Below are 26,622 nucleotides of genomic sequence, written 5' to 3'. Positions count from 1 at the left end.
ACCTACTGAGGATGCCCAGATTGCATTTAAGGGGTGATCTCAGGAGCAGACCTGGAAAAAGCAGCTGTCCCCTGATTGCTGATAGCAGGCACACCCTGACAAGGTGCCTCTGGCAGACCTGCATCCTGCTGGAGCTGCTCATGGAGAGGAAGGTAAGGGGCAAGGGGCAGTGGGACCACAGAGTGTCCTGCTGGAGCAGGGCAGGGGCAGCCACACTCAGGACCTCCCAGCACCAGCTTAGGTGCAGTGGCAGCGAGTGAGACACAGCTAAAAAACCACAACAGGACGTCTTTTCAGAGGATACTCCTAGAAATTTCATAGTAACATCGACTTCTGCCAGCTCCCCCAGAAGAAACACTTATAGTAAACCTCAGGCCTCATTAGCTAATATTTGGCTTCTCTATGTCTATGTCCTTCTTTTCTTGACTGCTGGGCTACACATGTTCATTACTCACTGACGAGGGGTATTTCTGGTTTCCTTGTCACATGAACTCTCGAGATCCTGACCCCTTAACCTGCATGGAAATATGACATATAAGGTTGTTGGAGTTGTTTGTTTGTTTGTTTGTTTGTTTGTTTGTTTGTTTGTTTTTTAATATGATGCAAAATCAAATGGTAAAAGCAAAAATCTAGCTGACCCTAACAGGAAAGAGACTGTTCTTCCAACAGCAAACAGCCAACAGTTAGGCATAGGGAAACTAGTTAATACCTTGTTACAGTTTTAGAATAAAGATGTTCAACCATGGAAATTACATTAAACTGCACAAGCTAGGGCAGCACAGAGTAGTGTGTCAGAGTCACAGGGGTGTTGCAGTGACACAGAGACAATGAAATTGGATGACACCAGCTCTTCTTGGGGGGAGGGTTTTCTCTGTCTGTCTCCTGGGAGTTTTGCTGCACATTCTTTGCAGGAAACCTTTCCACCCAAAGTGGCAGCAAGCCTTTTGGAAATCTTATTAATATTCTTCCTCAGTGCTGTGAAGTATGCTGCAGACAGGAGATGACAGTTGTCTTACTGTGAGCAAGGGAAGAGCAGGGGACTAACACCAGCAGTGATGTACTCTAGCAAAATTGCATTGCTGGTATCTCAGAACAAAAAATGAATCAGGAGAGAGAATTGACTCATAATCCCAAGCCCAGCCAGCGGCCAAAGCAGTTATTTATTATTTGTGGTATGGCACACCAAACACATTCTTCCCAGACAAATCGGAGGGCAAGGTCCTTGCCCTGAAGAATATACAATTTATGGAGCTGACCCTGTGAGATGCTGCGGGCCCTCCCGGGAAGAGCGGAGCAATTTCATCTCAGGATGATTTTGGCACATCTTGGGAGGTCTCACCTCTCTTGCTAACACAAATGGTTCTTCTGACCCCAGGGGATGGCTTCTGTAAGTGAGGATGGTTTGGTTTTTAATCTGTGACTAGCAAGAAGTAAAATCTTTTATCTGTCTGTAGAGTTTCTGCATGCGCACAGTATTAATACCTACATAACTGAGAGGGAAGCTTGAACTTCTCAGATCTATCAGGGGAGCTGCAAACCATTATGCATTCAAGTAGCAGAGTTCAGCATACATTACTCAGCAGGTTTCAAAGCACCATTTTCTGGGGGGAGATTTAGGCAGGGCAAAACAACGTAAAAAAAACAGGGAATGAGCAAGAGAGGTGACTCTCCTGCTGCTGACATCCCTGACACTATCCATGGCCCTTGTTGGGTCAGGAGAGCTTCAGTCAGGACCCCTTCATGTCCTCCCTGCTATGGCAGACAGAGAAATTAAGAACTGCCAGAGGAACCTTCTGTAGGAACAGCAGTTCACTTTACAAAGGCAAATCTTTAAGGTCTTCTTCTTGAGTTGTTCCCACTAGGGAATTTGGGTCCTCTCTTCTAAGAAATTTCAGGGGGTGCTGAGGTTGATGGTTATGAATTAGTACAAGCACATCACCACCACTGCCATGACCTGTCTCCCCAAATTATGTTTCACTAAATTTAACATTCAGATCTCTGTTTCCTTGTGTTGCACCCAGAAAAAACACCAAGTACTCAGTTCTCAGACCAGCAAAATTTCTTTTGGATGCCTAAGCCCTGGAGTGCCCCAGAATACTCTTCTTACAGGATGCAATGCATCAAGGAACATTCAGCTCATCAATCCAAGGCATCAATGAGTTGGCCATCTCCAGAAGGAAACATAAGCCTCATCTTTTTACAATGGCTCCAACATCATCCAGGAACAAGGAGGGACAAACTAAACCAAGGAATTTCCTAATGGCTCTCTTCTGTGGGAAAGAGGAAAGATAACATTGTACTTCTGGCTTTTTGAAAGGACAAAAACTCTCTTATTTACAGGCAGTGGCCAGTCCTGATAAATGTGTTGTAGGAAGCCACGGTGATTAGTAAGGAACAAAGTGGGAGGGAAGAGCCAGTCAAGCTCCAGGAACAGCACAATGCCCTGTCCTTGGCACAATCTTCATCTCCTGCTCAGAAGTCATCATCACCTTCTACAAACAATGCAGAATTAGGTATAAGCTTGCAGAGCCTTCTGGTAAAATGTCTCTGTCACTATCCCAAGAAAAAAAATCTGGTCAGAAAGCAAAATATGAACCTTAAAAGATACTGCTTGGATTTAATTAAATGGGCTGTTGTAATCTAGAGAATTACATTTACCTGTAGTGCTTGCATTTTATGTCAATTTTTGAGAATTGTTTTTACTTATGAAAGGCCAGGTCATACATCCCACCAGCAAAATAAACTCACATGGAGAGAAGGTCTGTTGAAATCAGCTGAGCAGGCAACACAACTTTGGAAAAGGAAGTTTGCAGTGCTCACTTGCACCAATGGTCTTTACTCATGCTAGCACTCCCAAATTGTTTCAATAACTAGTGTCATGGATGGATGAGTACAGACTGAACGATCTGGCCAAAATCAATCTTTCTTATACTTTTTAGTCAACATCAGCTCTGCTTCCTTCACTCTAGATCCAATGATAACACCATCTAGTATCAAAAAGACGGCAGCACTTTTGCAAGTGTCCCTTAGAGAAAATCCTGTCAGCCCTACTTATTTATGCGGGCTAAACAAGGTACCCTAATTACCTCTCTTCTCACTTCCTGTTTTTTAATTAGTGAGAAGAATGAGTAACTCTCTTTTTCCAAAATAGGCATAAATCTGTGTTATGAATGCTGCAACCCAGAAGATAATTAGCCCAAAATTTATAAAAGCAACAGATGCCAGAGGGAGTCGGGTTTCCAAGTTCCAGAGTGGATGGTGCTGGTGCTGGGAAGCAAAAAGCACATCCCTATCAGGTGTTTCAAGTCAAACATCAAAAACTAGGACCTCTCTGCTACCTCTTTGGAGTGATTTGTGCTGATAGCTTGGGTGAGATTTTCACAAGGAGTGTGGCACTTTGTCCCTCCCAACAGGTAATGCAGTGGAGCCCAGCAGCAGGAGAAACACCATTGCTCCCTCATCTGAGAGAGATGCCCTGTACATCATTGTGGTCACCTCACTGTTCCTCAGTTTCCTCAACTGTAAAAAAGTAGATCCTGTTTATTGTAAGGCTGAATTAATTCCTCATCGCAGAAGACTTTGAGACTCTGGACAGGAAATCTGTATCATAAACACAGACAAATTATTAACTTCCTATATCCAGCCCATGATGTGTGGACTCTGGTGCCAAAGTGGATGTTGATTTCCCAGCAAAACTCAAACCATCCAGGAGCCAAACTTGCTTTCAGACTTCTTTTTACGTGTGACCAAATTTTTATGGCATTTTTATGAACAGACACCTCCTCTCCCCATGCCTCAGATCATTAGAAGCAGCAAGAGTCTTGAGCCTTTTAGAGAGCAGGAAATAGTAATAAAATAGAAGACTCTTATAAGCAGCATTTAGAGGGCATTTCTTGCCCAAAATTAAGAAGCTATCTTATATAAAGAGGTTACTCTTCCAACAAAGTTATTTCTTGGGGCTACAAGAATGTCCCAAGGTGGACATTCAAACGGTTACTTTTCTGTCCCAGGATCAGGTCTCCCAAGGCTCTTGCACATCAGGGGAGTGATGGGTTTCTTCAGGGATTGAGTCAGAGTAACTACATTTGTTTAGGAACCAAACTCCCCAGGTCAGCATTAGCTTCTAAGAAAAGCTCTCCCCACACTTTTAGTGCCTCAGTCTGATAATTCAACACACAAAGTCCTCAAATGACCATCGAAAGTAAAAAGTGTTGTGCAGACACAAATGGGAACACAGGAACCCTGAACATTGTGGGTGAACTCCTGTTCCACACTGAGGATTATAATTAAAGCCCAGGTTCATGGGATGAGTGCTGGGTCCAGACCAAGTTCTATGTTACTGCCTGACAGCCATTGCCTTCAAGAAAAGTAAGAACTGGGTCAAACCAGCAGGTCCTGAGACTCTGAATCTTCTCTTGGATAGGGGCTGACAGTAAATACTGAAAGCAGACTGCAGGGGCAAGACGGGAATAGGGGGATGCCTCTCTCAAAGGAGATCTGCTCAGCTCTCAGCCCTACACACGGGGATAAAAACACAAGCCCAAAATTTATCAGAAACCAACCAACTCCAAAAAATAATCATGAATCCAGAAATGCACAGGTCAAAGAATGAGCTGCTAAAATACCTCATCCAGGCATAAGTGAGGATTTGTATGAATAACTCAGGGCTGCATTTTCAGGTTTTTAACACCCTCATCTGACCTAGGCTTTTAAGAGGCTTGGACACCTATAGGTGCTGACTGCCTTTTCCTTGCAGAAAGCTTTTAAGAATGTATTGCTTATATAGGAAATAAATCAGAATCAAGATTTCTGACACTTGGCTCAGACGAGTGACTTCAGAAAAAGCATAAGTACACTCTTTCTGAAGCACAAGGAGACACTGTTCTTTTGAAACCGTTTTCATTAACTGTGAAATAACAGGAAATAAGAACTTACGAGAGGTCTTAGAAACTGGAAATATATGGCATTTTGAAAGCATGAACATGAAAAAGGAAAGGATAGACTTTGTAGTCCACTTAATCATCACTATTATTGATCCCATAGGACAAAGGAAATGGCTTTAAACTGAAAGAGGGTGGGTTAAGATTAGATATTAGGAAGATATTCTTTACTGTGAAGTTGGTGAAACACTGGAACAGGTTGCCCAGAGAAGTCGTTGACAACCCGTCTGTGGGAGTTTTCAAGGCCAGGTTGGAAGAGGCTTTGAGCAACCTGGTCCAGAGGGAGGTGTGCCTACCCATGGCAAGGGGTTTGGAACTTTAATGTCCCTTCCAACCCAACCCAACCCAACCCATTCTATGAGTCTATGAAGACCCATGACTTAACATAAGTACTCCAAAACCAAGAAATAAATCAAGAAGTTCATCCATATATTGTCTTTCAGAAACAAACAAACCAAAAAAATCACTGTATTTGAAAATGACTGTTTTAATATGTTCTCCATTTCAAAGCAAACATTTTTCTGTTCTCAGGAAAAAAAATTACTACAGTGTACTCAAAAGGCCAGCTATTGGTTCCAAAATAATGTAATTTTTAATTTCAGCGTCATTCAGAAAACAGAATTTTTTACCCCCACACAAGCAGCACAAAATTTTTACCATTGACTTCAACTGAATCAGTGCCTGATACATCTTAACTACTTTTACTGTGAAATTTGCATTTAGTATTTGCACAAAAAACTAAACCAGTCCTTAGAACCAGTATTGTTCTAAGTAATGAAATATCTGAAGCAAATATATTTTTATTCAGACGGGTCAACTGTGGGGCTTTTTTCTGTATATTTTTTCCCTTGCTTTCTGATTAACCATCAAAGAATAAAAATAGTGTAAAAATCTGACAAAAAATTCATCTCATTTGATGACTGTTTTATCTACAAGCCAAAATTAAAAAAAAAGAAGCAGACACTAGAAGCAATTCTGCAAGCACTCAGAATCATGGGTATCACACGAAAGTTCTACCACTCACACATATTTTAAATATAAGCATGGCAAGAAATCAGAGAATGTGCAAATACTTGTAATTATAGTATCCATTTAAACTTTGAAATGTTTTTTATTGCTGTTTGAAATAATTCTAAACTCAGACATATGCTGGCACATTTAACATGTAAATTAGATGTGCCTGATCAACATTTTAACAAGAGGAACATGTGGACAAAACCTATAGCTGCAGCAGTACCTGGGTGGTTTGTTGCTCCTGATCATCAGAAAAGCAAAGATAAACTGCGTGAGACAATGGTTGAGTTGGGTGTACTGTCACAAACAATAAATTATTCCCTACCTTTGGGAAAATATGAGATAGTTGACATGTGTGAAGATCTTTTAATGTATCAGGAGATAGTAAGACAAAATACATTCTTTGAAGGAGAACAATTGAATGGCAATCTATTGATCTGATTTTTTTTTTTTTTTTTTAATATCACGAAGATCAGAACTATGATCAAGATTATTGGTCCAAATTTAGGACTGAATACATTTTAGTGCCAGGTTTCACTGATTATCCCTACACAATGATGGACATCAAGGCCAATATGTATATGGTCAGAGATGTCCAGAGGAAAGAGCCACATATGCTTTATTAGCTGTGCTTTATTTTTAATTTGCATTTGACTTTACAGTCTTTGTAAACAATCATAGTTTCACTGTCCACTTACCCCTGTTTTATGACTTTTCCCTTCTCCTCACAGCAGCAAATGGGGGATCTAAGCAATTGTGAAGGGGAAATGTTCAACTGCCAAATGGCATAAAGCAAGGAAAAGATGAGAAAAGGAAAAACACTCCTCCATTTCTGCATGACATTTATCACAAGAGTAGGTAAACACTTAGCATGTAGAAATATTATGAGGCCTCATGAAAACCTTTTAATGTCATTGCTAACAACTACACTCACTACCAGGGCAGTCATTAACAGGTTGCCAGGAGAGAAAATATAAGCTCCTAGACTGTTTCCATACAGACTGCACTCAATGTTATTACTACCACATCAATGCCAAGAAATGATAATGGGATGAGGGCACTCCGCAGTCAGGCACCATGAAAAACTGAACTGAGAGGCTGTCACAAAGCAGCAGACAAAGGGACTTTTCTTACTCTTTCTTGTCTTTGTACTGGGGAAGCTGAGGCATATCATGTGCAGTCACCCTTGCCATGGCTGCATGGAGGACTGTCCTTGTCCTTGGATCTCTTACCCACCCCAAGCATCCTTCTCCCCATGGGGGAGGGTGCCACAGTCCAGGCTTAAACACCTCCAAGTCCTGCCTTCCCCAGGATCATGACCCAAAGCCACCTTCTCCTATGTGCCTCCAGCTCTTGGCAGCCCAGACCGTGTTCCCAGAACCTCTGACAGTGCGGCACCAAGTGCTCAGTGGCTCCTGAAGGGTCCATCTGAAGGTCAGCCCGAGAGGCAGGAAGGGCCATGGTGATGGCACAGACCTGTCCTCTAGGCACTTTCTCTTTCCATCACCCCAGGTCTGCCTTTGTGGCATTTTCATTGCCATGGAGCTGGGAAAACTCCACTCTGGTGCCTGTGCTGTCCAGGATACATCCCTCTTCTCCCTCCCTTGCTCTGCTCCATACATGAATACATTTCTCCTTTTTCTCTCTGTATTTTTTTTCTCTTTCCCATTACCCCTTTAATGCAGAGCAGGGCTGCTGATTACAAAAGAGGCAGTTTGACTTGAGCAATAGGTCTTCTTCACTAATCCTCACTGTCATGGAAATTCCAGCTGCTACAAGAATAAGAGGCTCAATCCATATTTGCCAGCTCTAATATGAAATCTGTCAGGGCCCAAATTAATGAGTTCCAAATTCCTTACATCACGATAACAGGTTAAGACTGGTCAATTAATTACATAAATCCTTCCCGATTCATTGTGCATTTTCAGGCGAGATTGTGTCTTACATAACTGGGTGACACAAGGCCTTTGGCTCTGGCTGTTCCGCAGAAAGGCCTCCATTTCAGAGCGGCCTGCCTGCCTCCGAGCCCGGAAAATGCCACGCCTGGCCGCTGCGCCGGGCCCTAACTGCCTTTGTATAAAAATATAAATAAAATCATTAATAAACAGTACTTCCAGAACACGGCGGAGGCGTGGGGGCCGGTGCGTGGCGGGGGCTTTCCCGTGGGCCGGCAGGTGCAGCCCCCGCCAGGCCGGTGTGCCCGTCCCCAGCGCGGCGGGCGCCTCCCCGTTCCGCCCGGCTGAGGAGCCGCGCGGCTGCGGGAGGGGCTCAGGGATGGGGGACCCGGTGGGGAGCAGAAAACCCCTGAAATGACCCCAAAAACGCTCGGCCGCCCCCCCGGAGGGCTGCCCCCCGGAGACTCACGCCCGCGGAGCGCGCTCCCGGCACGGGGCCGCGCCCGCTCCGCCCCCGCCCCGCCCCGCCCGGCGGGCCTCCCGCTGGCGCACAGCGCCCCCTGGCGGCCGGCGCGGAGCGGGGCGGGCGCGGCCCCTCCTCCCGCGGGGGCGGCGGGCAGGGAGGGGAGGAGGGAGGGGAGGAGGGGAGAAGGGAGGGAGGGAGGGGATGAGGGAGGGAGCGCTGCGGCAGCGCGGGCCGCCGCCCCCGCCCCGCTCCCCCTCCGCCGTTGCCACGGGCTGCGGTTGCCCCGAGTTACCGGATGAGGCTGGGCGGCCCCGCGGGCTGAGCAGCGGGCGCGGGGCGGAGCGGGGCGGAGAGCGCGGCGGCCCCAGGTAAGGCTCTGGCCCCGCTCCGCTCCGAGGCCCCGGGCAAGGCAAGGCAGGGCAGGGCGAGAGGAAGGGCCGGGCCGGGCCGGGGCGCCGCGGGGAGCGCAAGCTGAGATGCCGCCGTCCTTTTCCCTTTCTTCCCCCGTTGGTTGTTTTGTTCTTTTTCCCCTCTCCCCCTTTTTAAGCCCTCCCGGGCGCTGGGCGCTGGTGGCGGGCGGGCGGAGGCTCCGGCGGGGGCACAGCGCCCACAGCGCGGCCGCGGAGCGTCCACCGGCACGCCGAAAGCCAGCCCGAGGGCCACGCTTCGATTTCTGTTCTACAAGGGCAGGGAATTAATTTCTAAGGAGGTTTTGTTCCAGAAGGCGAAGAAGCGACTTAACCCGTTATGGCGCATTTTTAACAGCGAAGCAGAGAATAATTGTCTAATAATTTCCTAAAGCGTTCAGGCCTTTCGTGAAAAATTTTTGCCGCCTTGTAAAAGCTAGAGGAGAAAACTAAAGCCCCCGGTCCTTTGCCCTGAGCCTACCTCTGCAATTAAAGGGAAACGACAGAGGACCACACAAGGTTTATTCTTCTTCTTATCCATACCGTGTGTAACAGAGCAAGTCACAAGTACTTTTTTTTTGTTTTAATAATTCATAGTAATTATGTAAAATTTAAATACTCATCTGGAAAACAAATTCAGTATGTCACCTGTCAAAAAAAGATGTGGACACTAGAGTTTGCACTGTTCTACAGTGCGGAATTCAGAGTATAAATTTATCTCAGTGCTTATAGAAATACACTGCGATGTGAACAACAATTTTCACTCCAAATACGCCATCTTTGTGGAGTTTCTTTGCTCTTCTTTTTGTAGAAAATCTAAAGAAGTGAAAACCCAAACACAACAGAGTATGTGTGCATACACAGTGTCTGTGTATATATATGTATCTACACACATATATATGTATACATATATTTCTATACATATACACACATTACAAAAATAATGGAACAGTAAATTACACATGGTAAGTCATAAAGTGATTAGGATATTGATATTGAAATAAAGGAAACCTCACTGTCAGGTTTAAACATGAGCTAGAAAGTAATAACTTGTTTTATTTAATTACTTAAAAGCTTTTAAGAAATCATCATAAAAATGAGGATGTAAAGCTATAAGCAAAAGATGAAGAAAAGCTTTTGAATGCAGAATTATTGCAATTAGATATAATGTAATCTGATTACTACTTCTAATTTATAAATTAGGTATTATCCTGCTTTTTAAAAAAAGCTAGCAGGAAATGTCAACATTATTTAGAACTAAAAAATGAGAATCAAAATACCAGTGATCAACTGATCAAACTGTATGTCACAGTGCTGAAAAATTACCAAATCATTAAAGTAATAAAAGACATTAAAATTATTTTTTGTTTAACATTGACATTTGTAAAAGTTACATTTAAGTTCCAATGAAACAAAATGCCTTAAAGCCTTTATGTGTGATTATATACAGCTGATACATGGAGACATATAGAGCATGGAGTACTTCCCCTCCCCCATTACTAAGAAAAATTCCAATAACACTAGCTATACAAACAACATTCAAAAGATGAATATTTTAACAAATTTCTGTCAAAGCTGAGAAGAAAGTTATAGTAGTCATAGATTTTTTTTACAGAATGATGAAGAAAGTAAGAGAATAACAATAGAGCTATTAGAAAACAAGTATTTATTTCAGAGATACCTTCATTTGGAAAACACTTGCTGGCATACTGATAAGCTCCTAGAATTAAAAAAAATAAAATCAGCCACAAAGGCTCTCCAAACCTTGTGTTTCTGTAATTTTTGTCAGGTACTGGGGATGTGTCTGTAAGCCAGAACTGTAAAGTGCTTCAAGAGTTTAGCTCAATCTTTTAAAACAAAAGAAAACCCTACATTGTCTTAAATAAAAATGGTAATATCCTTCTCAAAATTATCCCAATTTCTGTCTTTAAATCCTTCCCACCTTTTAAATAAATTTGCTAGACAATTTTTTGTAATGTGCCATCTTAAAAAATATAGAAAAAAAAATCACAATCAAAATCTCTGACTGGCAGTAACAGCTATTTTTAAGCTACTTTTTTAGTGATAACTTGTTGCTTGAATTAAACATTATCACTTTTACATTAAAAATAGCATTGCTGCTAACTCACAGACAAACTGCAAAGGTGAATAGATACATTTGTGCAATTCAGTAAGACCCAGCAAAAAAGAAATACAGATATTTATCTTACAGAGTGCTACCATCAACAAAATACGGTGGCTTAAAGTAGTTACCTAAAAGATGTTATTCTCAGACTATTAAAACCTGTTTCTAAAATTACACAGATTCCCAGCTGGATACTTTTAAAAGCAAGCCCACACATGTTTATGCTACCCCTTACTAGCTGTCTATTTAATAATCTATTGTTTCTGTAATTCACAGGTTTAAAATGCTCCTTTGAAAGTAACCTCAGATTTCTTTAAAAAGGGGGGGGAAAAAAAGGCACATATTTATATCCGTTTCTAGGCCGGTAACTACCGCACTGAAGTTAATGGGAGCTTTGCTGGGGTGATCAGACCCCCTAGCTCTTTTTAATAGCAGTTAAATGTCAAATATAAATACAACACCACAGTGAAACATATTCCTTTGACAGAATCTGGGACAAGACACTACGCAGCTGCTGTGAACAATAAAGAGCAAAACTGACATTTAATCAAAATAAGTGTTGGTGGTTAAGAAGTTGTGTTCAAGCCTGCCTTTTGTTTGTGAAAAAGTCAATATTCCAACGTGGTAACTGCAGCCACAATGAAACCAGCAGCTCCTGTTACTCATGGAGACTGGAGAGGGCCACATCCATGCAGGGAGTTAGAGCTATGTGATTATCATCATCTCACAGAGGGAGATGCTCCCCAGTTCAGCTGCTGGACTAAAATACCTCTACCAGCACCTTCAAATATAGATGCCTGAAGTTAAACATGCTGGGTGAAATCCTGGCCCTAGCGACGTCAATGCAAAACTCAGCCATTGGTTTTGATGGACCTCATCCAGGATTTTCAATGGAAATAATTCCCTGGGAGCTGAGAATCTCCAGCAAGCCTAGAAATGATGTAATTTTTATTTATATTTCTAAACTTCTAAGCAACCATGCTCAAGAATTTTTGCCTTCAGTACTTATGCATGATAAAACCAATCTTTCCATAAACATTACAGAAGGACCAGAGGAAGATGTATTTATATCTCAAATTGTCAGCAGCATATAGTTTGTACGAATGTTGTTTTGCTGATGTTGCTGAGCTACTTTAAAAAGTGAGTACCTTGGTGGGGTGTGTAATTTCATCACCAGTGTCAAATGACTTCTAAAGATGAAACTTCTCTGATGCAAACGACTAAAAGATGCTTTGAATATGTTTGATATGATATACCAACTTTTAAGATGAGGAATTAAGTTATCTTTATTTTTCAAATATGAGACATGCACTCACTGAAGGAATTATTTGAACTGCCACATATGTCAGAAGAGCACGACTTACCCAATACTGAGATTTTAACAGTCACAAAAACATAAATAGGTAGTATGTAGACCTGCACCAAGATACATTTAAAAAAAAAAATCACAAAAAAGATTGTATCAAGGTCTGGTTTGAGTATTTTGTAAGGACATATGGTTGCATTAACGACGGGTCTTTTAGGTACACGTTACCAGACAGCCCTGTTTGTGTGGTACCCATAACCAGTAAACAAAGCAGAAACTGCTGTGTACTGTCCTTAAGGTAGCAATGCAGGAATGATTTTTCATGGTTCTTCAGAAGCTGGGCTTGCTTTACATCCACATGAAATGCTGTCATCACTAGGTCCGAGCCCGGAGGATGAACTGCAGAAAAAGGGAGAGGGGGGGAGAAGGAAAAAAAAAAAAATAAAAGGAGGAAATTGGTTTTCACAACACACTCAAAGCCTGAGTAACAGAGGAGAACTTTAATTATCTCCAGTCACAAAGAGAGACAGGAAATTTGGACTTTTAATTAGCCATTTGGAGTGCAGTTGGATATTTTTTTAGCAAGATAATTTAAACGCGAATAATTCAAGTCTGACTAAATGAAATTCACATAATCAGAATGCAGATAATTGAATTTCTACTGCATTCATTAATTCAGTGTGGAGGTGTGTGTGAAGACTTCTATGATGAGCTGTCACAGCTCAATAAAATCTCAGTCAATTAATTTTTTCATTATCTTAGTATTACATCAACAAAAAAGTGAAGCATGTGCGTGTGTATGTATGGATATATAATCTCAGAAAGTAAGGATATACACAAATCACCTCTCTGAATCAGAGTCTGCATCGTTTTTTCCTTTTTTTCTCTCTTCATCTTCTATAGGAAAACGTCTGTTCAGAGAGGCGAAACTGTGAATCGCATCCGCAACAGAGTATTTGGTCTGTCCAGACACACAGGCCTCCATGTCTTCTGGGCTTAGCTGGGTCTGTAAGAAGAGGTGAAGCCTACTATCTGAGAGTAGTAACACATCTTGTAGGATCCTGGAAAAGCAAAAAAAAAAGGCAAATGTTTACATATAGCCTGCACACGGACACATATATATTCTAAAGTGTTTTCCCAGAACAAATTCTAAATGATGTCCTGCTTTTAAAGTTTTCAGATGAATCCTAAATCAGTAACAGAAGGCAATGAACATATTAAAATGATTAGGTGCGTGTTACTTTCTTATTACATTATTTGGAATTTTAGGTGAGTAAAAACATGAAGCTAATAGTTAGGCACATCTGCTATTAGAATAACTTCAAGGACATTTCCTCCATTTAACCATCTGCTATTACCACATGGATCAATTAATGATTTTTAGGCAGTTGGAGGCAAACACTTTTACAAAAATTTGGTCTCTTTTTTTTTCAATCGCCAAACTTTTATAAAAATTACAAGTCACCAATTTGTTTGGTGGAGTAAAGAAGTGTGTAGAGAGACAGTGCATAGGCAGAACAGGCTTCATACACATGCAGCATCAGGACTTTGGAATACCTGTCAACAACTGAGCCAACACTAGCCAAAATTATTTACACTGTTACAAATATGTGTATATTTAAGCTAGAATGAAAATGCTAATATTGAACGCTGGTTTTAATTTACTTGCAGATTGTTTTCAGGGACTCTTAAATTTTATCTAATTCCAGCTATTATTTTCAAAAATTGGTTTTAAAATTTGGTTCATATGTATTTTTAATTAAGTCTCCAAATAAATTTAGCACAGAATATTTACTTAAAACACGACAGTAAACAAAATACGTAACAGTAACACAAAGTTGTAGAGACTTTTTCAAGGTCTGAGGATTGAGGATCATGCTCACTATTTTTAAAGAAAAGATACACCACTTTTCTTCAACAATTCTTTAAAGAAGAAATTCTTTACTATATAAATCCTAGAATGATTCACAAGAAACTTCTTCAGTTTGTGTGTGTTGCTTTAGTCATGTAATAAAGACATCAGAGGAGGCTATCACCACGCCAAAGAATGCTGCACAGAAAATTATTAGAATATCTTTAGAAAACTCAAAGCTACTCAAGAGTCAATATTTACCTATTTATACCCGTTTAGGCTACAGTTTTTACCAAAAAAAGTCATTGCTGTGCCACAGGAAACAAGAGATGACATTAATGTAAGAACTAGTAAGAGCAGAAAGAAATATTGCATTTTAAAGGTACTCTGACTAAAATGAAAAGTGTAACTGATTAGTTCCTTCTCTTGAATAAGATTAATGGTGTGTTTGGACTGTAATGTTTTAAACACAAATACATTCTGAAAACTGTTCTCTAAAGCAGCCAACATTACAATAACATCTAATAAACACACGAAAGGATTTCTGGCTTCATTCAAGCCCATAAAAATCTGTCAAATTAAAACAAGTAGTAAGAGATATCTACATGAAACCACAAGATACTTTGTGTGCATGCACATTTCATTTGCCTATGTGAACACACAATCTCAACCAAACAACTCCAACTCTGACACCTTCCAATGAGGAAATGTCTCCAACGACCCTAATGATCTACCAGGTGTGGGTGAAATTCAGTCTCAGAAAGACCAGATTTTGCTGAAGTTCAAAATAAGCACACTTTCATACACAGAGAAAGCCTTTTTAATCCACTCTGAATTCTTGCAATTTTAATAGCAAACAGACATCTGTAAAATCAATGTGTGCAATGTATTACTAGACAGAAAATCTTCTTTGTAGTCTAAAATCCAGCAAAGGCTGTGTAAAAAGATTCAAAACAGAATTTACAGGTCCACGCACCTTGACAGCAACAGCTTCATGATTACAGTTTGAAAACCCATCATTCAGCAGCCACTAGGAGAGGATTTCAGCCTTGACTCTTGATAAACCCACATTCCAAACAAAGACAAACATTGCAACAAAAAGTAGAGGTATCATTCCAGACAATAAATCCACTTTTATAGTTCATGCAATCAGAAGAGTAAATATGCTCCTTCTTCTTAAAAACAAACAAACAAACAAACCAAAACAAAGAAAAATAATGTGCTGGAGTTTCCTGTAGAATAACTACAGTTACTGTTTTTCCCAGGCAGAGTGAGGGGATGCACATTTCTGCAATTCTAACATTTGCGTGTCTAATGCCAAGTAACACAGCAAAAAGCCAAGTCATTAAATTCTGTGAATGGCATTTAGTTTCACAGATTTTCCTCTTGCTGTACCATCAAAAGTTTCCTGCCAACCAGTGAAAACAAGAGTAACTAACTGTTCATGAGATTACACTACACTTACAGCTCTGTTGCTGTTTGAAATGTATTTTATTTTCTTTATAGAATAACGGGTAATCTTTAAAATTGATTTTAGATGGTTTGAGGCATTACACCAGAGAAGTAATGAGCACTAATGTCAATGATATTGGACACAAATTCATTTTAGCTTTATTTCATGTCCAGTACAATTCTGCTAAGCCTTGAACTGCTAAAGCACTGTTATTAACTCGGCAGTAACCTAACACATGGAACAGCAAACAAAAGTGATAAGAGTACAGACTGATCAGGACCTCAAGGCTACTGTCCTTTTTCTGCAGCTATAATTCAATTTCCAATTTTACTTTACATTGGACTCATTATTTCACAGTAATTTTCTTTTCTGCTTCATAGTGCCATCTGGAGGTGAAAGGAGGGAAGAGAAACCAAGGCACAGCAATGGAAAGATGTTCATGAAGCTAATCATACCCACGCTCATATATGTATATGTGTATGTTCACTATGTGTTCGTATTGAGACCAAACACTCAATTCATTTTGCAAGTCATTTAAAACCATCCTGAAAGCAAATACACAAACATCTTTTACCTGGTTGTACACTTGAATAATTTGTTTCCTCTTAATTAAAAAATAACTGCTGCTTTTCCTGCCCCCTCTGAACCAACAGGTTAGACTGCTTTTTAGTTGCATGCTTCAAGCAATCAAAATGAACAATAAATTCTGCACTACCTGTAAGTATTATGCTTTCCTGTTCAAAATACTCCTTCTTCAAGGGAATACCCCTACATTTGTCACCAGATGGTACTAGTAGTCTTAAGTGCTGGTATAGTAGTTGCTCTCTGGGGCTTTTGCTGTCCTGGAGGCTCACTGTGTGAAGGGCTGCACATTTAAAAAAGCAGACTTGGCTACAAGGACTTAAAAAATTAAAATTACAAACCACCACCTAACAAATTAAAAAGGCAAGAGGAAGGGAGGAGTGTGACAACATTAATAGTCAGATGTGTTGGTGGAGGCTGGACGCGTGCGCAGTCTCGACACAAGCGGCAGCGCTCCCAGTGCTTCTTCAACACTTTCCCTGCAGCCACTGCCAGGCAGGGCTGTGCTCACAGTGATGGAAATCAGCACTCGCTGCTGCTGCGCTACTGAAGGAGTCATGGCTCACCATAATAATTCCTATAAACTGACGGAGCACATTTAGGAGAACAACAGACCTCCTGTGCACGCCTGCGAGGAGAACGAAAGGCTAAACCCTGCAAGTCTTGATCCCATCAGTAGTCATTACTTGTCAGGGATTTCACTCCTCTTGGCCAGATTGCTCACATGCATAATGACTACTTATGTGATTAAGGGGGCTGCAGGATAAGACTCTACATTAGAATTAGAGATAATAAAATAATTTTTTATTCACAGCCTTGTGAATCTTTGTTTGTAAGCTTTCAGTAAATGCTTGTGATCTCTAGATCTTTAAAAAAGCAAGACTGAAAAACATCACAAGCAGAAGAAATAATGTCATTTTTGAGGAAATACTGGATACTATATGAGGAATATTTCTCTTTTCCTGTGTTATGGCAAAAATATTTACAAAAGAAAAACCATGTTTTGGACAAGGTCCAAAATCTGGTTTTCTTCAACATGATTTTATTAGGTATATTATACACTGTTCTGCTAGAGAAAAACAACATATGGCTGAACAGTACAACTTAATCCTAACTAAAGATTTCCTGTATCTACTGTAACCTAATACAATGACAGATGCACACTTGAATGTGTGTGGAAGGTTAACACTCCGATTTTGTTTTCGACAAATTTACTCTGCCCATTTACATCAGATCACGGAGAACAAGGGAAAAACCCAGGGAGCTGAGAGACGGGATGACAGCCTGTGCTCTGGTGCCCTCTATTGAGCATCCAGCCCCTCAGCCCCAGCCCACACCAAACAAAGCCCCAGTTTCCTCTTTTAAAAAGCTGTGTTTCCTCCTTCACTTTTTATAAGGGAGGAAATGTTACTGATATCAAGCAACTGTGAAGCAACTGCTGGGTATGTGATAATGCGTGCGGTTAGGAGAGGATTAGGCCACATGTGCCTGCTACACATTATTCCCTCACCAGATAGGAAATAGCAGCAAGGCTCCACTGTAGAGAGGCAACTTGCCCAAGGTGGTTCCACCTGCCCCACAACTGCCAGTGCTCCTGCCTGAGCCCCTGGCAGGGCAAGCTGGCATCCATCCCTTTTGGAGCCAGTCTCCTGCTTTCCACATCCCTGAGACAGCACCCAGTGGAGACACCTCCAGAAGAGACCTCTGACCCTGCACCAGCTGCAGCTTGTGGGACTGCAGTGGAAAAGGCAAGGAGGTGGGAGGAAAAGGGCAAAACACCTGACACCTTCAGAAAAGGGCTCACTCCAGCACCAAGCAAGCTCAATGCATAGCCCTCTGCAGCAGCGACACTGGATGTCCTCTGTTCCCTGTGGATCCAAGCATTTCATTTTTCAAAACTCTCAGTGTCTTCCACCCCATCATAAACTGGATGTCTGAAAAGTAATTGAAGAGCAATCCTTCTCCCTAAATCACATAATTTTTGGGATCCGACTATATTCAATAAAAAAAAAGTCATCAATTGAACTTGACTTCATTCAAAATGGCTTTGTTAATTAGTTTTCTCATGAGCAAACCCAATTGATCTTCTGTGAGGGTAATCTAAATCCCAAAGTTAGACCTGCACAGCTACACAGGGATGAAAGCAAAGAGGATCTTACAGAAGCTAAAATTTTAAGATATTGTTTTAATTTTGGCCTCTAGTTTAAGAATAAACTTTTCCTGTGAATTTAGAGGCATCCTCAAAGGATGAGGATACTTAGCAGGAAAAACACATAATTTTCCTTATTCTTACAAAGTAATTCATAATTGAAAAGGGGCTAGCTGACTTCCGTTAATGCAAATGGCCTCTTGAAATATTAAATTATGCCCAGACAAGAAGTGAGCTTTACAGCTCTTCATCACTCAGAGATAATAACCTGTAAGATAAGTAGATCTTACCCTGCATTTGTGCAGTAAAACCAAATCAAAATGGGACACCTGTTCCCAGATTTCACCAAAGTCTAGTGCTTAACTTCCCAGCTGTTGGCCTAATTCTTACACTACTGTGTACAGCACGGAGAGGCTCCACAAAGGCTCTAAGCACACACTGTGCCCTGTACTAACTCACCCTGGAGTGGGAAGTGAGGAAGGACAACAGAACTCTGCATCCATATTGTATGTACAGGCAATATGGAAGTGTTCCCAGGGCCAGAAGCTGAGCACTAGAGAGCCTCCAGCTACTCAATCCTTGCTACTCAGTCACATGGCCCCTGCACAGGCAGGCACTACAGCAATCTGGTCATATGGCACAGACCACAAACCAAGATTTTGCAAGATCTAATCCCCCTTTTCAGAGATGTTTTGGATCCTGATAACAGCTGGGATTCCTACTGTCACAGGCAGGCATTTAAAAATGTTACCCACAAACCTCTCCTGAGACAGGTTCACATAGGCTGGAGTCCCCTTTCTTCCCACTGCCACAAAGAAACACCAGTAGGATTGTGAGCTTGTGCACAGTGACTGCTGTCATTGCTGGGGTGAATGGAGCTCCCAGCTTAGCATTTTTGGGTTAGGGAACCCCCTTCGAATGTATCAGAAAGGTCCTGCTTCACCCGCATTGCCACCCCACAGAACGTGCAGCATCCAGACCCAGAGCTTCAGTAAAGTCAAGTGTATGTATTACATACAATATATATGTAACATATGTATATTGTACATACAGAACATACATATGTACAGAATATATGTATATATTTTACATACATATGTATATTACATCTATATATTATACATTGGTGTATATATATATTTTATACTAACTCTTGTTAGGGAGTTCCACAAATTCAGTTTCAGAAGAAGAATCATAACCTTTGGTTCAGAGTCATAAAATGGGGAGGAGGGAGGGGGAAAAGCATCATGGCAGCGTGGCTGAGCCAATAGGAAGATGCCTTCTGAGAGCAGCAGAAGCAGCAGCACAGTGGGGCCAGCCAGTAGAGGGCAACGGCACAAGAATGTGCCAGGCCACTGCACCTCAACACAACCTCTGAAAATCCCTTCCAACTGCTCCCCAGGGCTGAGAGAAAGTTGACACTTTTCTTACACTCAAGTTCAAACATTTAAATCATTACGTTACAATTGAGTTGCCTCTTTTTACACTCCTGGACTAACAGCAGCATGATGAAATGCTCCACATGCTGTCATTTTCTGCTGTCAGTCCTCATTTAAGCTACAGTCATCCACAAAATTGGAGGATGTGGATGTCTTTTAAGATAATTTACCTTTCTGTTTTGCCTTTTGAAGTGCAGACAGCAGTTGTAAACACTTCTGATGCTGATATACCTTTTTACCAGACCGGCCTCTTTGCCATTTTAAAATTACAGTGTATTTTGAAATACACTACTCCATGGGGCAGCACGGGTAAGACAGAACTGCTCAAACCCAGGAACCTGAGCTACCACACTCTTCCTATTATCACTGACACGCTTCTAGGAGCACAGCCCTTCCATTTCACTGCTTTTCTCTCCTGAGGTGTAAAAATACCCTCTAATCCTTTTCCGCTTTCTCTTCCCTGTCTCACATGCCTTCAGCCAGTATTTATTGGCTGACCTTTTGGCCACAGATCCTATATAACTGCATGCAGAATATTATTCCTGCAGCAGTTAGCTGTCCCTGCCTTCAGCTGCTAAGCCTAACAAATATACCTTGGGACCAATGATTTGTTGTGTGTTATGGAGGCTTATAATACACTGACTGGAAAGAAGATGAATAGTCTCTACTTGCAGCATTTCACCACACCCTCACCCTGAGCAGCAGCTAAAGGCAGGCAGCAGAGATACACACAGCAGCTGTGAGCAGCCTGCTCTCACACCAGCAGTGCCAGGGCACGACAAGAATGGCAGAGAAAAAGCAGAAAATTACACCAACAGGGGCTCAGCCACTGCAGAAGGTGAAGTGGTCACAGCAGTGGGACTGAGGGACGCAGTACTGAAACACATACGCTAGTCCCCTAAAATGCAGGTCAGGGTCTAGCTAGACCTGATGAATGATTTTATACAGATTGCAGCTACACTGAAAATGGTCACAGCTGCTAGAGCTTGCTTATGTTAGTGGGACTCGTAAACAGAGTAATTTGCATTATAGGAAAGCTCTGTGTTAGGAGATCTCACTAGAGAATTTTCCCAGGCTCACAGGGGTTTAGCCCACAAAGATACTGATTTTCTATGAACATAATGGGGGGAAGGCTTTCTTCTTTGTACAAAAATATCCAGCTTCTTACTGAAAGCTACAAATAGACATCACAGTGAAAGACCTCCCCAACTTAATATGCAATTGCAAAGTGACTTAAATCTAAGCCTATTATCTATAATCAGTGCAATGAAACACAATGGAAAAGCCCCAGCTGGTCTCCTTATAACCAATAGAGCTGAAGTCACGTGTACAAATTATGACAGTGCAAGTAAAAAAATATAACTAAACGTGTAGATGTACAGATGACCACACGGTGGCTCTCAAGTACTAGAGATGAGTTACTTTAAAGCAGAAACTGATGACCTCATAGAAATTCCACCACCTCTGGATAGGCTGTACTCACTTTTCCAGGAACTCTTGCAGACCCTGACGGCGATGGTCCACATGATTAGGGTTGTTCATATTGAAAAAGGGTGTTTTAGATGGCAGGTCAGGTAACTGTCTTTATAAACAGGAAAAAATACACAGTTAAAACCAAATGTGAAACAGCAGAGAAAAATGCAGTAAGCAAATGCTAACCCCAAGCATGTGAGAATCATAGGTTATGTTCCAGAAGCTCTTGAAATCAATTTGGGAACATAAGGTTGAGAAACTGAAGGGCTTTTTACACATCTCGAAGGGGAAAATAAATTAATCTGATTTTTCTGGTCCAGTAGTTAAGCCTGCATCCATGTCTGGTTGGGTCTCTTATGGTGCTTGCATGACATAAGCAGACTGAAGAAGAACAAAGAGGAGGTACAAGCACCTACATTAGACTGTTATTTCTCCTACCTGTGCATAGCAAAAGAAAATACAGATCAAGTCTCCTTACAAATTAGAGGGGAGGGTCACCAAAAAAAGACTGTAAGTACAAATCATATTCTGGGTTTAAAGCACATAAAATGCATTTTACAAAATAAACGTGTGCTAGTAAGAAACACAGAATACTTTCCAGATCTGATTTCTGCAGTTCTGTGAGGTAAGATGAAACAATCCTTCCCTCCATGACTGACAGGTTATTAAATAGCCATCTATAAAGTTGCTCACATAAGCACTGCATTGCTCTGAAGCCTCTGCCGGAGCCAAACAAATTCTCGATAGCGTCGTCTAACACAGGATGTTTTCCTTGTAAAGCATATACTGTTTGTCTGTTGGGAAATAAAAAAACATTTATTTTGCAAATCAGCTTAAGCTAAAGGGCAGTCATGATATTAACAACACATCCAAGATGTTATACTAATGCCCAAGACACCAATGGAAAGCTTGATATTAATTCAGTTTATGTTAAGTACTGTGCTTTACCTCAGGCAGGACTGGTGACAGTTTCTCCTGCTTCTCAGGGAAATACTCTTCATTTCTTTCTTTTTAAAAGCAAGAGATTTGGATTACAGTACAGCTTACAGTAACAGGAAAATAGACCTCAGGAAAAGGTTTCAGTAGATATGTTGATCTTTGCAGGGGGAAAAGATCTTAAGCTGTTCTAGTTACAATCCTGCAAATGGCTACACAGAATTTTTCCAGTGTGCAGTCTCACTTAAATCAAACCAAAGAAACCAATGTGACTGCTCTCTGCAAGTAACAGCATTTGGAAATATTCCCACAGAACACTATTAGTTCACTAGGAAAATGCCAATTCATCAAAAGAGAAACGATTTGTGGAAATTAATTATTTTTGCCAATTTTTCCCATGGAGCATACATTTAGATGAAATCTCACATACCTGACAGGACTCCATTAGAAAACTGCCTGCAGTCCAGCCCACCCTCCCTGCCTGCCAGGAGCCATAACTCCAGCCAGCCACAAGGTGCAGACTGTAGAGAGCACAAAGATGACAGCCTTCTGGAGCAGAGGAGCACACCCAGGATACTGCACAGTTTAAGAAGATAAATGCTCTAAGAGCTGGGTAGAAGGGGAACTTAGCTGGCCTAAAAGCCAGGCAGACACAATACTTCGAGTCCACTGACTGGACGGTAGGACTGACTTAGGGACTTGGTCTCCAAAAGCCTTGGCATTGTGGTGGCAGGAAGCCAAGTTCATGAAAGCTTCATAGATGCTCAGTGATGGATCATACATCACTGTATGATGGGTTTGGCTGGGGGAGAGTTAATTTTCTTCACAGGAGCTGGGGCTATGTTTTGGATCTGTGCTGAAAACAGTGCTGGTAACACAGGGATGTTTTAGTTACTGCTGAGCAGTGCCTGCACAGAGCCAAGGCCTTTTCTGCTCCTCACCCCACCCCACCAGTCAGCAGGCTGGGGTGCATGGGAAACTGGGAAGAAACACAGCTGGGACAGCTGACCCCAGCTGACCAAAGGGATATTCCATACCATATGGCATCATGCTCAGCAATAAACTAGGGTGGATGTTGGCTGCGGACTGTCACTGAGGGACTGGCTGGGCACTGGTTACTTGGTGCTGAGCATATGTTTTCACTTGCATCACTTGTCTTTCTACAGTTTTGTCTGTTTTTCTTTTAAAATTTTCTTTATTAATATTGTTATTCTTACTAGTAATATTACTATTACTTAATATTATTATTAATGTTATTACTACATCTCGATTATTAAACTGCTCTTATCTCAATCCACGAGTTTTCTCTTTCATCCCCCTAATTCTCTTCCCTCCATCCTGCTGGTGGGGCAGAGGGGATGTGAGCAAGCAGCTGTGTGGTGCATAGTTGCTTGGCTGGAGTTGAATGAAGACACACTGGGTCTAAACAAGATCTCACCAACTCAGCAGTCACTGAGAAAGCCTTAATACACTTTTATTCAGAGGCACTGGTGTCCGTGAAACAGTAATACAGCACCCATTCTGCCAAATCTACAGAGTTTCTATTTACCAGAAATGAAAAACATAATTGCTTTGCCACCAGTACTTGAAGCACATTGCAAATTTAAAACTTTCACAACTCTGATTGCCACACAGAGAAGTACTTGTCACACAGACATTTAATCAGTCATCATTTGATTGCTCATACACTAACCGTTTAGCCCTTCCACACAGGAAGGAAATGCTTTTGGTCTTGTGCCAAGCATTAACTATGTAACTTAGTGCTCTCAAATACCTCTATTTTACACTGCAATTAAATCCTTGGATCTAGATTTGGCAAATTAGGATAACGCCTTCCACCAAGGAACAATCAAGAAAACAAAATTATGTATAGGACAGATTTAAGCACAAAAGCACCATAATGCCAAGTGCAAGCACCATAATGCCAAGTGCACTTCCATTACCATATGGTGGACTACAATCACAAACCCAAATGCAACTACTTCACACACGCAAGCACCACTAAATTAGCATAATGAATGTCAAGGTATACTGAAAACAACCACATTGCAGCAACCAAATAACTTGGCAAAAAGACCTGAGGGGAATTTAAAGTACAAATAACCAGATAATTATTTGAAAAGCAAGTTGTTTTCCTATGAACACCTGAACATCAACATTCTTTTACAATGGTAAGATATCACTGACTGTAACAGTCTCCTAGTTGAAAAGTAAAGCTAAGAATTGTCTGTTGCAAGACATTGTGGAATGCACATGTGAACGCATTAGGCTCAACCCCAGCTCTGCCAGACCTACGACATGGCCATTGGCAAACCCACCCTACCTGTTCCACTGCATCCTGGCTGTTAAAAAGAGAATCATAGCCTCCAGCATCCCAGAAGCAGAAATTCCATTTATATGCCAAAGACAACCCTGGCTTGGACAGAAACAGCAATAAGAGCCCGAAGAATCTGTTCTCATATTTTCTATACTTACGTGAATAAATATCTCATAGTCTATGTAAGAATGCCAGGAGTCTTCTTTCTGTATCCTGGGGTCTCGCACCAAGACAGTTACAAATTCCTGTAGGTGCATAATAAAAATCAAGCAATTAATTTCAGAAGACAAAAACAGCCTTAAAGACTCTTGATTGTTCTGCTTTCCACAAACTACTGAGTCAGATTAAAAGCTGAACTGCTGTTTTATTGAATTTTGCAACCCTATAAATGGAGAAACATAAAGCAATGAATCATCAGAACTGCACCACATGCCTGGGAAAGTCCCTGCAAAACTGCTAGCTGAAAAGGAGTATTTCAGATTAAGTAATCCTGTGAAAAGTCATACATGCTTCACACATGGGAGATGAGATCTTGGAAGTGACAAACTAAAAACCCAACATTCAAAGTCACACATGTAAAGGAGAATAAGGCAGGTATTTTAGGCTTTTCCCACATTTGTAATCAACACTGACAAAGAGTACAGCTGAAGATGTGTCACTGTGGAGTTTCTGTTCCAATCTGACCATCAACCTGCCCAAGGAAGCAACACAGCTACACTACAGAGCAAAATTCTCCCTTTTGAGGGGACAATCATATTGAGTATTTGTTGTGGAAGTTGTCATATCTAGCTTACTTCGTTGTAATTTCTACATTTATATAATAATTTAGAGAGATCTCAAAAGAGAGAGAAGGCCTATGGATGTTACTATAATGCAGCTGGGCATCACTAATGGGACTTGGAAGAGACTGAAGAATTAAATGCGTCTCAATAATCTCAGCTAATGATCAAACTTTTGTTGCAGAAAAAACAAAACCAAGCCAAACCCCAAAATCTTGATATATCTGTATATTCATGCTAGGATGGAAAATATTCCTTTAAAATACAAAGGTCAAAAGTGTGCTTAAATACCTGCTACTTCTGAAGCACACGTACAGGCTGCCCTGCTCCTGTGGCTTAAATAAGCTATTTGCCCCAAAAGCTAAGCCAACCACTTAGCAAAGACTTAAAGAAAAGCATATCACTTTAAGCTGAAGATATATTCCCCCTGAGAGGAAGGCACTGCGCAAGATCTCCAGGTACAGGAATCAATTGTGGGAGGAATGACAGTGCCTCTGGTAAAAAAAATGCTTTTTTTAGTACATATTTGCATAAATCAAGAAATCTTGAACTAGAAAGCTCTCAAAATGTGTCTTCCTATGCCCAAACCAAAGACATCAGAAACAAAAGCTTTACTCTTCAGCCAAGTCTTCTCCCCTAACTCACATTTGCGTGTACCAGCACTGCAGACCTTCAGTGGACTGACAGGAGAACAATAACAACCTTGAAAGGCAAAGACACACTTTTTCCTGAACAGCCACTGCACTCTAGCAGGGAGACATTCAAGATCCAAGATCTGGATTAAATAGTTTTCCTCCCTGATTTCCAGGTGTTACTGCTTCAGAGATGGGGAGCCTGTGGCCTGACAGCTGGACACAGCTTTTGGTTTTATGTCACTTAGCCCAGCTCCTGGTCCCAGGGGTGTTTTCTATAAAATTGGTGGTTACCCTTCTGGTGAGCATCATGAACACCCTGCCAAAGAAAGCACATTTGAAAGGCTCCTGCCACCTCTCCTGCTTCTTTCCTCCTGAAGAGCACCAGAGGGGGTCAATTCTCCCCTGCGGCTTCTTAACCCCATGCCAGCATGACACAAGAGGAACAAATGAACAGAGCTTTAATCATCTCTACCAGCTGAGGGTCATGCCTTTACTTTTACAAAAACACTAGTGGGACATATGCGGAAGTTATTTCTGCTCCAGAGAAGATATTCAGCAATGTGCTGAAGACAGGAGAGGACACCATTTTTTTGGTTGTTTTTCTGCACCTGCCCCACTGTCTATAGTATTTACCACACATAGGTAGGTAGAGCAGACTTTCAGGCCCTGCAAAACTGCTAGCTGTACCATCTTTTTATGTTGCAAGTTTTTTTCTTCTCTGAATTCCTATTTCCCTGAGTCCCTATCTTCTCTAAAGCTGCAATCATTTCTCAACATATTTTCTTTCCTTTGCTGAGCAAAAATGCACCAGTCTTGCAACTAGAGGAAGAGAAATTATGCCAAGAAGCTTTGAA

General features: G+C 41.4%; 1 protein-coding gene across 3 annotated transcripts in view; it reads right to left on the bottom strand.

The window, feature by feature from the left end:
• Nucleotides 1–10,371: 10,371 nt before the first annotated feature.
• The window catches only part of SNX10 (sorting nexin 10), a 35,117-nt gene continuing 18,866 nt past the window's right edge, over nt 10,372–26,622 (bottom strand). For all 3 annotated transcript variants that reach the window (XM_083854284.1, XM_083854286.1, XM_083854285.1), the window contains exons 3-7: nt 24,513–24,599; nt 21,795–21,895; nt 21,112–21,210; nt 12,999–13,214; nt 10,372–12,552 (exon numbers count right to left, since the gene is read on the bottom strand). In XM_083854284.1, coding sequence (XP_083710410.1) covers nt 12,474–12,552; nt 12,999–13,214; nt 21,112–21,210; nt 21,795–21,895; nt 24,513–24,599 — 582 coding nt within the window. In that variant the 3' untranslated portion in view covers nt 10,372–12,473. The remainder of the gene's footprint in view (nt 12,553–12,998; nt 13,215–21,111; nt 21,211–21,794; nt 21,896–24,512; nt 24,600–26,622) is intronic.

The sequence above is a fragment of the Zosterops lateralis genome, assembly GCF_965231275.1.
Source record: "Zosterops lateralis genome assembly, chromosome: 1".
In the NCBI taxonomy this organism is placed as follows: Eukaryota; Metazoa; Chordata; class Aves; order Passeriformes; family Zosteropidae; genus Zosterops; species Zosterops lateralis.
The sequence above is the reverse complement of the archived record's forward strand: the minus strand, read 5'-3'. Positions and strand labels throughout refer to the sequence as shown.